The sequence below is a fragment of the Dicentrarchus labrax genome, unplaced genomic scaffold, assembly GCF_905237075.1.
Source record: "Dicentrarchus labrax unplaced genomic scaffold, dlabrax2021, whole genome shotgun sequence".
NCBI classification, from domain to species: Eukaryota; Metazoa; Chordata; class Actinopteri; family Moronidae; genus Dicentrarchus; species Dicentrarchus labrax.
In genome coordinates, this window is record NW_026136708.1 from 9,078,297 (window position 1) to 9,093,634 (window position 15,338).

General features: G+C 39.4%; 1 protein-coding gene across 1 annotated transcript; it reads left to right on the forward strand.

Annotated features, from left to right (window-relative positions):
- Positions 1 to 157: 157 nt before the first annotated feature.
- rhov (ras homolog family member V) lies at positions 158 to 3,300 on the forward strand. Its single transcript, XM_051409570.1, has 3 exons — positions 158 to 509; positions 869 to 927; positions 1,293 to 3,300. The coding sequence occupies exons 1-3, from the start codon at positions 305 to 307 to the stop codon at positions 1,737 to 1,739; spliced, it is 711 nt and encodes a 236-aa protein (XP_051265530.1). The 5' UTR covers positions 158 to 304; the 3' UTR covers positions 1,740 to 3,300.
- Positions 3,301 to 15,338: the final 12,038 nt, after the last annotated feature.

Below are 15,338 nucleotides of genomic sequence, written 5' to 3' on the forward strand. Positions count from 1 at the left end.
ATTTATTCTCTTTTCTACTTTATGCACTTTTGCAGTAATTGCATTCTATCTATCTATCTATCTATCTATTCATCCTCTGTTTCTTTCTCTTCTCGGTGGGAGTGTCTATGCAAATCACAACCTGTCTGAAGACCAACTTGCCCTACAAACATCCCTCCCCACACATGTCTCCCGTCAGTCAGAACAGGACAGGCAGCCGTGGCGCTATGTGAGACACAGACCGCTCAGCTGACACAGTATCTAGTCCCACCACAGAGCCGTCAGGAGGAGAGTCTGCGTTCAAAAGTTTAATGCGCTGCTCGACATGCCACCTCACATGGATTACTTTTACCACGAGTCCCGAGTCCCTTCCGCTTGCGGGCTGACCCGGGAGGATGAGCTGGAGCCCGGTGTGATCAGCTGTATGCTGGTCGGAGACGGAGCCGTCGGGAAAACCAGCATGATTGTCAGCTACACCTCCAATGGATACCCGACAGAATACCAACAGACTGGCTTTGACGTCTTCTCCGGTAAGAGATCATGAACTTTTATTATTGCTCTTTCCATCACTTTTCTGAGATGGCTTTTAATTAATATGATAAGGAGTGACTGTGTTTGGTTTGGTTTAGTAGGGAGGTTATATAGATTGAATTAAGTTCATATGCCGTACAATTCATTGCTATATATGTCTGAATATGCTACTCTGTAGAGATTTTAGTGTGTTTACTGACACTGATACAATTTGAAAGGGTTTAACTTGTAGCCTATGTAGCCGTTTTAATGTATGCATGCATGTTGTGTGCTATGTGTGTGTAAATTTCATGTGTGAAATGTTTTAAATCTATTTCTAAATTGATACTGACTGATTCATGTTACTGATTTCCAACAGGCCAGGTCCAAGTAGAAGGATCTCCGGTCAAAGTTCAACTTCTGGACACTGCTGGACAGGTAAGACTATTAGTTTGTTTGTTTTTTATTATTTAATTTGTTGTCCCAAATGATCTGTTTTTCTCATGTTGAGTTAATTGTCTCAATTTAACTGTTGCATAAAAAAAAAATACATCAAATCCCCATCCTTTATATAATATACTGATTTTGTAATGTATGATTGATGAACTATGAAGCTGAAACTGCCACATCATTGCTACATCCAATATGTGACTCAGTAACAAGTTTTCACCCTTAATGTTAATGGATGATCTTATCCTGACGCTTAAATGAGTCAGCCTCTTTCACTCTTTTCTGTATCATGTCTGTACGTATTTCATATGATTGACACTAACCTGTGCTTTCTGTATTTTTGTTCCGTTCAGGAAGAGTTTGATGAATTTAGGGCTCTGTCCTATGCCCACATAGATGTCTTTCTCCTGTGCTTCAGCATGGTCAACCCAACCTCGTTTCACAACATCACCAAGAAGTGGGTTTCAGAGATCAGGGCTCATAACCCGTCCGCGCCCATCGTCCTTGTTGGAACTCAATCGGACCTCTTACTGGATGTGAATGTCCTCATCAACCTGGATAGATCTAATGTCAAGCCAATTCTGAGCTCCCGGGCCCGGAGCATGGCGGAGAAGATCAGGGCTGCAGACTACATAGAGTGTTCGTCACTCACGCAAAAGAACTTAAAGGAGGCGTTTGACGCAGCCATCTTTGCCGCCATTAAAAACAAAGCCCGCAAGACCAAGAAGAGGAGGTTTTCTGACAGGCGTACGAAAGCTTTCTCCAGGTGTAGCTGGAAGAAGTTCTTCTGCTTCATCTGACCTCATGAACAGACTGTTAACCCTGTGGGTTGTGGACAAAACTTTTAATTTATTTAAATCTTTAAAATGTTTGCTTGATGTCACAGCTCCGATCTGTGGCAGTTTAGCATCCTTCCCTGTTATGTATTTGGCTTATTTTACTCTGGAATTCCAAATGGTGCATGGGAAACAAGACATGAGCACAATGAGCATTGGGAACTAACATCTGTGGAGACAGCAGAGAGGATTCTGGGTCATTCTCAGCCGGGGTCTGGTTTGGCACCCCCAGCAGACAGACTCAGAACTGCAGTGTTGATTACATTGTATTCAAATGTTTGATTGTTCAAGGTCTATAGAAAAAAGATATCTCACATAGTACGATCCAAAGTGTGTAGACTTCCATGTGAATACGTCACTGGTGAGATAGAAAGGACTTTAAGGGAGGTGAACATATCAAGTTAACTTGCTTAACATACAGCAGCAGAGAGAAAGTCCAGGCCATCATGTAAATGTTGTGAATTTGCATGGTGTGCTTCGCTACCAGCTGCAGCCTTTAATGTAAGTCAGAGAGAAACAGAAAGTATCTGGGCTGCGTTTGAGCCGATGGGCGTTAGCAGCTTCTCTGTTGTTTTCTTGCCGTCTGCCTACACCAGTCTATTTATATGCGGCAGCTGTAAGTTCAGGTTGCAGTGCGAGCTGCCGCATTCTTACCTGTGTGTGAAAGCTCCCCTGGCTGGTTTGGGTTGGTATTCTCTGGCCTTCAAGTTATTCCACTGAAAAGCTTATCACCCTGACACTTTTAATTGGGATTTTATTAACCGATTTAACATCTGTGAGAAAGAAAAACCGCAGGATAGTTTGTTTGTGACAAATCAGAGACAAATGTATCTCCGGTGTCTTAATTGTCAGATTGGTACAGGAACTTTTTTGAAAATCCTCTTGTCTGAGGAGAAAGGTTGCATGGGAGCTGTAACCAGCGGTAACCTTTGGCTTTTTGTCCCCGTCTCTCATCAATCTGCATCTGTGAAAGCAAGCACTGCAGGAGTCTTAACTTCTATCCTGCTGATCCTCCCACCCCCATCAGTCTGGCTTTTTTTATTCGCCCCTCTTTGTTTATATGCTCAATACACTCCTTATCTCCTCAATAGCCCAGTGAATACTGTGTCAGAGGACGCTAAACTGCCTCTGCTTGAATGTAAGTGTAAGGTAATACACTTTTTTTTAAAGCCTTTTGTCTGTGATATATGTGCAAAAAAAGTCATATTTTGCACTTCAGTGAAACCACATCTGGTAGATATATACATGTGTATATAAGTGACCAGAGCCAGGGCTAAGCTTTACTATGCTTCTTGTGGAAGTCAGCTAATTGTAGATGCTATTCTGTTTGTTAAAACAGGTAATTTGTCATGTTTAAAATATAGGTTTGAACATGGATTTTTAATGCATTAATGTACTCCACAAAATATGTTTTGTTACATTTTGTATCACTGTCACAAATCTCAATTTACCACCTTCTTCTCTAATCTGTGTATGTTTTATATATGTCAGAGTGATGTGATACAAATAAATGAAGTGCAAATGATATCTTCTGTGTCACGTGTATTTTTAGAACAGCTTGCAATGCAATGTTATGACAATAACAATGCAATTCACAAGCAGTCACATATCACACAAGCCTGATAGTAGTGACTACTTTGCATTCTGGGAAGTGTTTTTTAAAGGGTCCCCAAAATCAGTAAAAAGCAAAGGAGCACTGTTCTCTGCAGGGAGTCTGCATAATCCTACTCACCACTCCAGGTACTTTTCCTGAACCATCTCTCTGTCCAAAGATATGATAAGAAACCTCTGACTTCCAGCTGTGCCTCGGGTCAACCAATTCTAATGCAATCCACATGACTGCCGATGGGGTTTGGCAGTGCCATGCTGTGACTGATTGCTGTGTCTGATTGTGCCTTTTTCTGAAAGGGTGAGAGACGTGGGAGAGTGGCATTCAGTAGAGTGTGATTGAGTCAAATTCACTGATTGAGAATTAACACCAGCAGTGCACTGGTTTATCACAACAATGGAGTGTGCGCTTCATCACTGACATTTGTCTGAAAGGAGCGACGATGAAAACTGCATAAAAACAGGATATTATGCTTGTTTTGAGCCTGAATCTGAGAAAAATATACGGACAGAAGATTCTTTGTGCAGCAAATGATGTCAACATGACAGCGAGACATATAAAGACAGACTGGAGAGGGGTTATAAAACACTTGTGGAGCTGACAGCTCTGCAGTGCATTTGTTCAGAGCAGGGTGGATGAGTCACAGATGAGCGAGAGGATAAAAAAAACACACAGTCACCCCAGTACATCGGCAATCTGTTTACCATTAGTCAGTGTGCCGTCCATCACGCAGTCATGTGTCAGGGTTCTGTTTGAACGGCTGTTATCGTTGGGTCAAAGCAGGACATCCTTCGTCTCAGCCAAATGACCTCATAAGGAGAGGTCATGGAGAGGAGCTGGTGTTTGGTCATCTGACACCACTGACACAATTGGACCCATGATGAACTTTGACCCAGGGACCAGTTGGTGCTACCCATGATGGTTTGGAAAGCTTGATCCACTGCCGTTCTTAAGAGGGGTATCAAAAGTATAAAGGGATTTAAAGCTGCTTGAATTAATATTTTATTAACACTGGGATCAAATTATTATGTATAATGTGGAAGGGGTCGCTTGTAGTGGAGTGAAAGAATTATCACCCACTCCACAGTTCCCCTGAGCTCCAGGGAGCTATTTAGAATCTTTTCAAGTCACGTTCCCTTTCTTTTTTGCTGTTCTGGTTCGTAATGCTTCTATCAGCATTGTTTTCAGTGGCAACAGGCAGCTATTTATTAAAAAAACAGTAAAAAGTGACAAAATTATTCAGATAGTTCTCTCAGGAGTTGGTGAAGACCAAAACAGAGCTAAAATAAGAGTGAATATTGGACATGCAATCAATAATTGGCATAAAACACAACTTCTGATGAATGCTGATGTTGTTTCTTATCTGCTCAATGTGTAAATAAGCAATTGTTTGCTAACATGTTTCCCATATCAACTTTATAAGGTGATAATACATGTGTCGATGATGTTTTCACAGCTTGCCGCACTGCCAACGACTGGCCAAAGAAAGAGCAAATGCAGGTTTAAGGAATCATTTCCTGTGTTGTGCCGAAGTGTGTTATCCCTTGGATTTGGTTTCTCCTCACCTTAATCTGAACCTAACCTTAGCCTTAACCCCAACAAGTGATCTTAACCAAAACCAGTTATTTCTACGATGGCGAACCATAACCTAACCGGTAACCAGTGGCAGGGGGAAGTTCCTTGTTCCCACGGTTGTCCATGCACACTGTTTTCCTGTGCAAGGAGGAATTATTACCAACATTATTTTCTATTTGAAAAAATTAAAAAATTAGACTTGATCATCTGGCTAAACTTGCTTACGATTTATCTAATCAACTGCTCGCGTTTCTTGCCTCATTAGACTTTGTGGCCGCAATGTTGCCATGTTCCCAAATATCAGAACTTTATAGTGAGTGTATCACGACTCACGAGAGAAATTATATACAAAATTACGAAAATAAGACGAAAGTTGGAATTAACCCGATTGATCCTGTAAGTGTAGACCGGCATCTTTAAGCCCTTGGTTGGTTAGACGACTGAGAAGGAGTGGAGGAAACTTTGAAACGTGATCACTGTTAGGTTTATCTCGTGCGTGTCTTTGTTTTGCAGAAAGGTAAGGGAAGTTCAGCTTTCTGTGAGGGCAGGTGAAGGTCAGGAGCACTATGGTTATTAACATCTTGAAAGGCAGCAGCCCGAGGTCAAGGCAGCCCAAGACCCCTTTGAGAAATGTCATGTCTGATTTATGACTCTTTTCCACCAAAACTGTTTTCCTGTCTTTCATTCAAAGACAAAACCCAGATGCTTTTCCAGGTTCTTCAATTTAATACAAAAAATATATATAACATGTAAAATGTCATGTCTTACATGCATGTAGTTATACACTCACACCTGATGCAAACACGTACATTTACATATTGTGCAGTCGTAGAAAACTCATTGAGCAATCATGAAGGCCATGTTGGACAGGTTTTAGGTTCCCAGGACTTCAGTGAACTGTTCCTCCTCCTCCTCCTCCTCCTCCTCCTCCTCCTCTCTTTCTCTTCTCATGGTTAGTCATATATTTTCTCTCATCTCCACACTGGGCTGGTCCTCCTCCCAGGATGCCCTGCTTTTTGCGATTGTGTCAGGAGTAGTCAACCAGGTCTTCCTCTGGCTCAGGGCCAGTTTCACTCTCGCTGGGTTTCACTGTAGCCGAAGATTGGCAAGGAGGCCTGGGAATCAGCAGGTGCACAGACAGGTCTGCCTGGCTGAGGACAAAGCCTATTGGTTCAGTGTTGCTGCTCCTCGGTCACCCAGATTGGCAGTTTGAACAGTTATGCTTTTGGGGAGACTTGGCACAGCTCACAGTGTCTCTTTCACACGGACAAAAAAAACCCTAGATTTTTGTTGTTGTTTGGCACTTCTAATTTACTGGCTGGTGTGTTTGTGAGAACATGTGATAGGTTTGTGTGTTACATTATTATTAGGGGGCAGTGTTCAAAATTAAGGTTGAAGACAAAAATGACAAAACAAGAAAGTGGTGTTCATTTTGCCATTTATTGATTAGTAACTAAATATTTTAGTTGACAAACATGTTATGGCTATAAAATATTTAAATTGCGCACAACACATTTCCCATGTAATTCACAAATAGGATTAATTTTCATAACAAAAGCCAATCTGTCAGTCATTAACTGTGCAGGTCTGTTCATTTAAAAAAACATAAACTGTCAGAACATAAACTGTCAGTTTCGGTATCAAGCAAAGCCAGTGAAAATTGTCCTAGTTCTACTGTGACTATGCCTGGAGGCAACAACGATTATTTCTGTCCCACAGTCAACAGCTTTAGTTTGCCTCCATGAATCTGCTGGGCCAGTCATTCATGCAGTTGAGTAACATATGGGGAGGGTAATGTGCAAATATATAATATAAAATATAATTAAAAGGTTGCTAATTTACATGAACAGGACACTCAAGCCTCATGTCTAAGGGTCTGAAACCTGGGTCATTTAAGGCATTATCACATAGACTTCTTCCCACTGAATGTTGTCAGTTTTTTCCCTTTATGTTAATCTGCAGTCATCAAGGGATAGAGTGACCGTCAGTGACCACACACGATCAAAGTCGTAAGTCGTGCACATCTAAAGTACATGCAGCTTTTGAGATGAGACGACTGAAGAGTGCACTTAACACTCTGGGAACGACGATGTGATTAGCACTTCAAACAAGCTGTCTCCAGGCTCATCATGGCACTGAAGACCCAAAGATATCAAGGACACTACCAGCTACCCCCAGCAAGTGTTGGTGTGTAATGAATGTTCTTTTCATGTGCTTTCACTGAATTCACAATCATATTGTGAGACTACTTTGTTGATTGACTTTATTTTCCCAAAAGGACTGGCAGTGGAGGCGCATAAAGAGAGAATACACATAAAAACAAAAAAAAGTCCCCATGTGACAGATGCCCCAGTATGGGCAAAAGTAAACAACAAACACTGTACAGCACCAGTCTGCAAGTAGAAATATTAGCATAGGGGTAAATGAAAGAATACAGCAGTACACGACACAGACTAAAAACAGTCAACATACAAAGATCAACTATGTGCAAAGTTAAAGTTGAAATGCAACTGTGTTACAAAATGACAAACTCGATCATTATAATTGTGTACAGTTGCTAATTAACTACAGTCAACTTAAATTATGTTCCTTTAGTGTACATATTCTAATAGACACATATTTTATTTAAATAATACTTTTTTCAAAATACTTTTATTAGATTGGATGAGTCTGTAATTTACTTGTACATACAGTATAACTTGATGTTGTTTATTGTGAAATCATCAACTCCAGATGTAACCTGAGGAAGGTCTGAGTGATAGTTTAGTCACTAAAGGTGTCACAATCTTCAACAATAACAATCGGCGCACTGTCCTCTCTGCAGGACACATCTGCCAATCCATTCTCTGGAAGATCACCGCTAAACAACTGTATTATCTTTCCAGAATAGAGAGAAGGAGTGAGCTTTTAACACCTTTCTTTTCTTCTCATTTTAATTAAAAGAGCCAGTGTTTTAACTGTTGTGAGAAGTGCTGGATGTCTTGGTTGTGGAGTGACACAACTAGGTATCATTATCAAGTGTGAGATAAACATTGGTTGTGGATTTAAAAGATACTGACAAAAACTGTATTTTCTGTTGTGACAGAAGTCCAAATGTAAGTTTTGACTTGGTACGTGCATAACATTTTTGCAGAGTAAAGTGATCCTGTGAGTGATTTTTGGCCTGTTCAGATTGCTGATATTAATGTTTTAAATATATCTTTGAGAAAAAAATAAAAAAATTGAAATACGTTACGTAACATTGTCAATAATTACTTGATTACCTTTTTGATTACAACTTTAAAATATGGCCGTTTTTAACATAATGAATTTTTTCATGATAACCAATGGTCTATTAACTCTCTGAGGTCTAAATCTTATATATGGGAATGGGGTAAATCTCATGTTATATTGTGAAATGCATTTGAGATCCAAGCTGGCACATTCCCTCTACAGCCCCTGAAATAGTCGACAAACTCAAGGCATCATGGGATTGCCAGTGGCTAACAACCATGGTAAGAAGAACAACGGTTTTCAACAAGGAACACAAATAATCGCAGGGTGTTATTTGATTTGACCAACTGTAAATTATGAAAATGCTAAATAAATTTTGTTTGCATTAAAATGTTTTGAGATGTTTAAAGAGAAGATTTGTGGAAATGTTTGTGTCTGTATCTTTTTATTTAGTATGAGGTGCAATTTTTTTAGTGTTTGATTTTGAGGTTACCTAAAAGTATTCAGATTAGATTATTTATTTTTTGTAATCCAATGGATTACATTACTAATTACAAAAATTGCCATGTAGTTTGTATTCAGTAAGTGATTACATTTCAAAGTAATCTGACCCAACACTGTATATGGTTTATATTAAAATACATTCAGGTTACACTGAAGATGTGCTGACTGATATGGGTGAATACTTGCTTCTACTGTCCCAAATGTTTCTGTTGATAAGTGTAGTAGATCTGTATTGTCAAAGGTACAGAAGGTAAAAAAAGTGAAGGTTGCGCCTCAAGCAGTAACACAGAGTTAGTTTCATGTAGTCTATCAAACTGCATCTTAATCTTTAGCCAAGTTTCTGATGAGATGAGATGATAAACAAATAACAGTGTTTTTGATTCCTAGTTTTGTAAAGGTGACAGTTAACCATGTTTAGGAGTGAACACTGAGTTGGATTTGCATGGGAAGAGTGTGATTTGATTGGTTGTGATTCTGTGCACTGGGTGTGTCTACACCTGGGAATCAAGGGGGTGAGGTGTTCTCACAGTGGCGTTAGGGGTGTAAGGAGGGGGGGGCAGGGGTTATTGTGACATCGACACAACACACGTAGTGGCAGTGAAGCAAGTGAGGGCATGATGCAAGTCGACACAACCCTTATCGTCCCATGTACCCTCCCCTACCTGTGTGTGGATGTACACATGCACACATACAGGTACTAATATACACACCTACACAATTAAATGATACTTCAGTACAGTAGGAAAAAAGTACACATGTAAGTACTCATACACATATTTCCTCCAAAACTCTGGACAGACAGACAGACGTTGATGACTATTTGACAACACATGATGTAGTCTCATGGGTAAATGACAATAGAGTAATAAGGTGTGTCTGGACTTGTTCAGCAGAGAGTGACTGGTTGCTGTCCGGTTACTCAGAGCACAGTAAATCGGCTTACTCAGACAGTTTTTGTCACCATCAAAGGACTGTGTCTATAGTTGTGTTTCCACCCTACAACTTTTAGTCCCAGCCTCCCAGGAACTACTTTTCAAGGAACTAAAATGTTCCTTCAGCTCATTGTTGTCTGGGTTTCAACTGCAGTATAAAGACCAGCAAAGCTTAGGCAAATTAGTCAGTTGATGTATGAAACAGCAAAGGCTGTTTTTACACGTCATTTTTGTACCAGACAAGGACTTTTTTGGGAGTAATAATAATGTCCCCGGAGCTTAATTTAGACCCTGGTCTCTGCAGTGTTTTCTTTCCAAAGATTCCTAGTTTCCTTGTGGTAAAAGTTCCTGTAGTAGAAATGCAGCTATATGCAACTTTATCAGGAAAAGAAAAAGTGATGAACTTCACCAGAGCTCTCAATGAACAGTGAATTAATATTATTATGACAACAGCATCTTAGTCTTTCACCGTATTTTTGTAGTTTATTAAACTGATTTTATTTCTTTGTGCATAAGAGATGATGATTGAGACCGACCCTATACATTTTACATTACAGTGATATTAGAAGGTGAAACAAGGTGTGCGTAGTGAGCTGTTGAGATGGATTTTGTTTACTTTTAGAGAAAACCAGGGGACTGTTTCTGCCTGTTTCTAGTCTTTGTGCTAAGCTAAGCCAACCAGTTTCATCAATGTTCTCATCGAACAGTCGGCAAGAAGGCAAATAAGGATGTTTCCCAAAATGTCTACTGAAGTAAAAGCAGATATGCCGCTACATTACAATTAAAAGTCCTGCATTCAAATTCTTACTGAAGTAAGGATACTGAAGTATTGTCAGCAAAATGTACTTAAAGTAACAAAAGTAAAAGTACTCATTATGCAGAAAGGTGCCTTGGTGACGTAGCAACAGTGCAGTATTTTATACTTTTTTAAAACTAAGATTCAGTTTTGGCTTTAAATCAACTTTATGTGAAACATTTTAAGAAAGTAATGTCTGGATTTTAGTTTACTGTGAAAACATGTTGAAAATTACACACATTTCACATTTTGTATGACGTGCATAACCAAAGGATACATGGTTTGATGGTTTGATTTGAATTTATGTAGCAAAGGTCTGTTTTCCCCAAATATGCTCAAATACCAGAAAGTGTCTCCAATAAAGATGATATAATAATCGTAAATAAATTAGTGTGCTAGCATTAATAAAGAAAGCTAAAAGATCAGTTTTGGGAAGTGAAAAGATGTGACTAGTGCAAGCTTCAGATACAGTATACATTCACAGCTCTGTAGAACATGGTGTACTTGCTGTGACATTAGGTAAACAGTGTTACTTTATTTCATGTCAACACAACTGCAGTGATGTAAAGCAGGCCTGTTGACCACAGCTGTTGACATCAGGAAAACAAAAAGAGGTTTAAACTGTAGATAAACCCTGTCAAAAAATCAGACCTCAACACGTCAAGTCTTCTGAACCAGACCGACAGTCCTGGCCTGTTAGTCTTACAACTGGCCTCATTTTTACCATGCTAATTTTTTTTTACCATTAAAACTGTTCAGATATCCTTAGAGATGCATTAGTCTTTTGGGGCTGTGTGGATGTGTCATGTATTCATGACGTAATGCAGAAACTTGCTGCATGGCTTCCCAAGAGTCTGGATAATGAGACAGCCTGCAGAATGAATCTCTTAAGTAATTTTCCAGTAAATCTGGCCTTCACTGTTCCAAGTAAATCTAAGATAACAATTTTAAGCCCATTATATGAAGTCATTTTCATGTTAATCCCTGTATCTCCAAAAAAAAATCTGTTTTATTCATGAGTTATAGGAATTGAGGATAAAGATGTGTTCATTTAGAAAGATCTGTCCTTTAAATAAACATGTTTGCTCTACTTCTGGTGGGTCATTTTCATGCTGCATTCACCAGTGAAGGAGCACAGTTTTTCATTGTAACTCTAATAATGTATAAATACATGAGCAATTCAGATTTTCAAAAGAACATAAGTTACAGTACAATACTCCTATCTTTCATCTTCATTGTGATTGTATTTTAATCCTCGCTCTCTCATCCGGGGCCATTGTCTGTCACATGTGATGTAATTTCGCGTGTGGATCGCATGCCATCGGCATGTGGTAACCATGGGGGTACTTCTGAACAAGTGACGTGCCATCTTAAAAATTCACATCTCTGCAACAGCTGATTACTGAGCAGGCGTACTGTATTTATCGCTGACACACATATCTGTGCAATCTCTTATGAAGGAAACAGCCCTGTTATTACATTCGTTGAGGTCTAGGGGGGTTTCAGTGTTTGGGATGATTCACATTTAGAATTGACACAAAAGTTTAGAATGATAATCACCACCAGGCTTTAGAAAAAGCATTATAGCATAAGATGACATCACCAAAATAATACAAGTTGGTGGTTTTGTTTGTGGTCTGCTTCTTCAGCATGATTTATAATTAAAATAAACGATACAAACACTTCATGAATTAGAAGACCCCCCCTTTAAAGTCACATTTGTTTATTAATGGCCCTTTTTAAAACATTTATTGCCTTTAAGTTTTATGAAAACCTCATTAAGTCTGACTCAGTGACTGGTCACAGACACTGCGGCACCACAGAAAGTGAAGAAACTGAGGAGCTGTCATCACGCAGCAGTGGTATATGACTTATATGGGACAGGGAATAGAGCACTGTAATGAGGAAACACACAAACACAAACAATATGGAGACAATCAAATCACTTATTTCCAGACCAATTAAAAACACCAATATGGCCAGAGGATTTGAATATGGCAGTTCAGGCCTGGCTTCAAGCACACACACACACACTAACCACATGCCCATCATACAAACGCACTCTGTATTCGGCCCTTTTCTCTGGAGACAAACAAAGAAAACGGATGTGTGTTTGCAGGTAGCTCTCTGCTGTCAGCTCCCCAGACCAACCTGTAGAGCAGGCTTTCACCGCTCTCTTATCTGCTGCCAGCTGGTCTGACAAGAAGTTCGTCTCACTTACCTCACATTTACCAGGTGTCACTCCGCAAGGGCGTGGCCTGAGGAGAGTCGGTTTCATTTGTTTCATTGAACTTTTAAAAATAATTTGAATTTAAACCGACTGGCAGGTTAAACAAAACTCTTGGCTGTCAGTTTGCCAAAACGGTTCAACTGGATCAGGGAGTCTTATTAACTATTATTAAAAGGTTTAACTAAGTAGCAGCAGCAGCAGTGGGCAGGTTTGGGTGATAAAGGCTTAAGTAAATACATCTTGGCAGCTTCTCAACAGTGAGGTTTAACATTGTCACACGTAAAAGGACATAGGGAGGGCAGCACTGGACTTTCCTGTCCAGAGAGTAAACAGGACTCAGAGCAAATAAGAGCAAGTCTTCACCTGAGGAAAAAGAACTATTAATCAGGCAGGTTGCAGACGTCCAAAGTAATTCAATGTCACTTCCTTTAGTTACATAAATATCCAAGCCCTTGAACAATTGATATATAATAAATGTGATTTTTTTCCCTTAACATTCTTGGCAAACAGCCTGACAATGGTTCATTCGGTCTCTAATAGTCATCTATAATGAATATTCTAATTTATTCAAAGTCACATTCAGGATTCAACTTTTTTTGACAACACGAAGCAGCAATTGTATCATTTGAATAGGAGTTGGAAGAGAGTCTTACTATATACACATGTTTGGTCTCCTGTCATGGACTTTTTCCAGGATGATCTATAGCAGCTATAGTCTACTTGTAGTTGTTGGATCATGTTACCAAAAAAGTTTGTTTGATAAGTGCCAAGACCGGTTCTGCAATGCCACCCAGACTTATATCCAAGAGCCTGCAGCTCGGTCTTATCTGCACTACTGTTGTTGTTAATGTGAACACAATCTAGTTTAGCGTGGAGGAGGCTGAGCACCGCTGAACATGAATAGAAGTTTTGTGTAAATTTGCTTATTTGGAAATACCAGTTTGTATTGTCAATCTATTGACAGTTTTTGCTCTTTTTTTTTTTATAGTTGTAGATCTTTTCTCATTTAAGTTTTGTCTTAAAATTAAAATATTCTAGACATTTTTCCTATAGTTTGCTTTCTCTTTCAGTGATGGACTGCTTTAGCTTGTCCTTGCTACATTCACATAATATACAAAGAGACGCATTTGTTTGGACAGAGAGGTGATCAGGTACATTTTGAACGTTTGGAAGAAGAACAATAAGCCTCTGCAGTTAGAGTCCCCAAGGCAAGCTCCAATGACAAACAGTCAGGGTAAGCTGATATGGAACCTCACAATATTACCTGCTCAAAATGCAAAGAAATAATAGAAAATATAGATTTTCTCCACTAACTTTAGAAAAAAAAATCCTTTTTAACTTTCCATGACAGAGAAACTGGTTTGCTGAGTAATATGTAAATCTCTCACAGGAAGATACGCTTCCTTGTGAGACCACAACATGTGCGCTTAGTAAAGAGAAAATGAAGCGACCGGTAAAACTCCCTCTGACGTTATCAGTGAGGCAGGGAGGGATTTTTTTAAGATTCAAATCCAAACAGACATCAAGTTACACCTGCCTGTATGGGCCGGTAGATAGAGTGGATAAACGGACACATTTCAAACAATACCACCACAACACTTCTTTCTTTATATACAAGAATAACAATACAAAGACACAACACTACATAGAATCAGGGCTTTATAGGAAACGTTTCTGTTGCACCAGATGACAAGCCTGTGCATGCTATTCATTTCTGTAAACTTAACTGGTGTGTGTTTATATTTTATGTTATATTCATTTAGTTGAATCTTTCATGTACCTCGGAGTGAAAGTTATTTACAGTAAATGTGTCACATAGTTTAATATTTGGGGAAAAATCGTATTCGCTTTCTTGCTGAGAGTTAGATGAGAAGACTGATACCACTCTCGTGTGTACATTAAATATGCACCTGGAGCCAGCAGCTGGTTAGGCTAGCTTTGCATAAATATTGGAAACAAGGGAAGTAAGAAAACACACTATGTTTGACAGATTAATATGAAACAGTGGCAATCTTCACATCTAACTCAACAAGAAAGAGTAGAATTGTATTTCCCAGAAGGAACTTTTCCTTTAATTGACCTCACAAAACCTCTGAGTGTGTCATGATTATGTTTTCACGTGTGAGTAGATTTGAATGTGTGAATGTGTGTGTGTATGGGTGCATGTGCACTGCAAGTGGTAAAAAGGCAACTCCCAATCTCAGTAGGGATCCGATCCCTCCTCTTGCAAGAAAACATGAGGGTCCAACACCCAAAATACCTTAAGCTTATTTCACGCATCCACCATTTAGGTAACTGAGAACCACAAGAAATACACAAAACACACAAAAAATAAAAATAAAATCAGCAGTAAAAGGAAAGGAAACAGGAGTTCAGCATTTATTCCATTTATTTCTGGGTGATTTTTTAATTTTTAAAACATCCACCACATCCACAAATACTAGAGTTTAAATCACAAAAGTAAATGTGCAATTACAGCCCTATTGTAAACAGGGGTAATTAACAGTCCACACCTCTGGCTTAAGAGAGCCTCACTGTGTTTTTGACCTGCCAAACCTCCACACTACCTATGATTTACACTCAGAGGGGCTGCTGGTTTATGAGGCCTATTCAGAAGCCCTGAGGTGTCACTCCCGGTCACTCCCAGGTTTTCTCCTCTGCCTGGTTCCTGGCTGTTTCGCACCTCCAGGAGGGACTATTATCC

Coding starts and splice junctions, on each gene's coding strand:
- rhov (XM_051409570.1), top strand. CDS start 305: ATGCCACCTCACATGGATTACTTTTACCACGAGTCCCGAGTCCCTTCC. Junction 510..868: donor TGGCTTTGACGTCTTCTCCG/GTAAGAGATCAT, acceptor GATTTCCAACAG/GCCAGGTCCAAGTAGAAGGA. Junction 928..1,292: donor TTCTGGACACTGCTGGACAG/GTAAGACTATTA, acceptor TGTTCCGTTCAG/GAAGAGTTTGATGAATTTAG.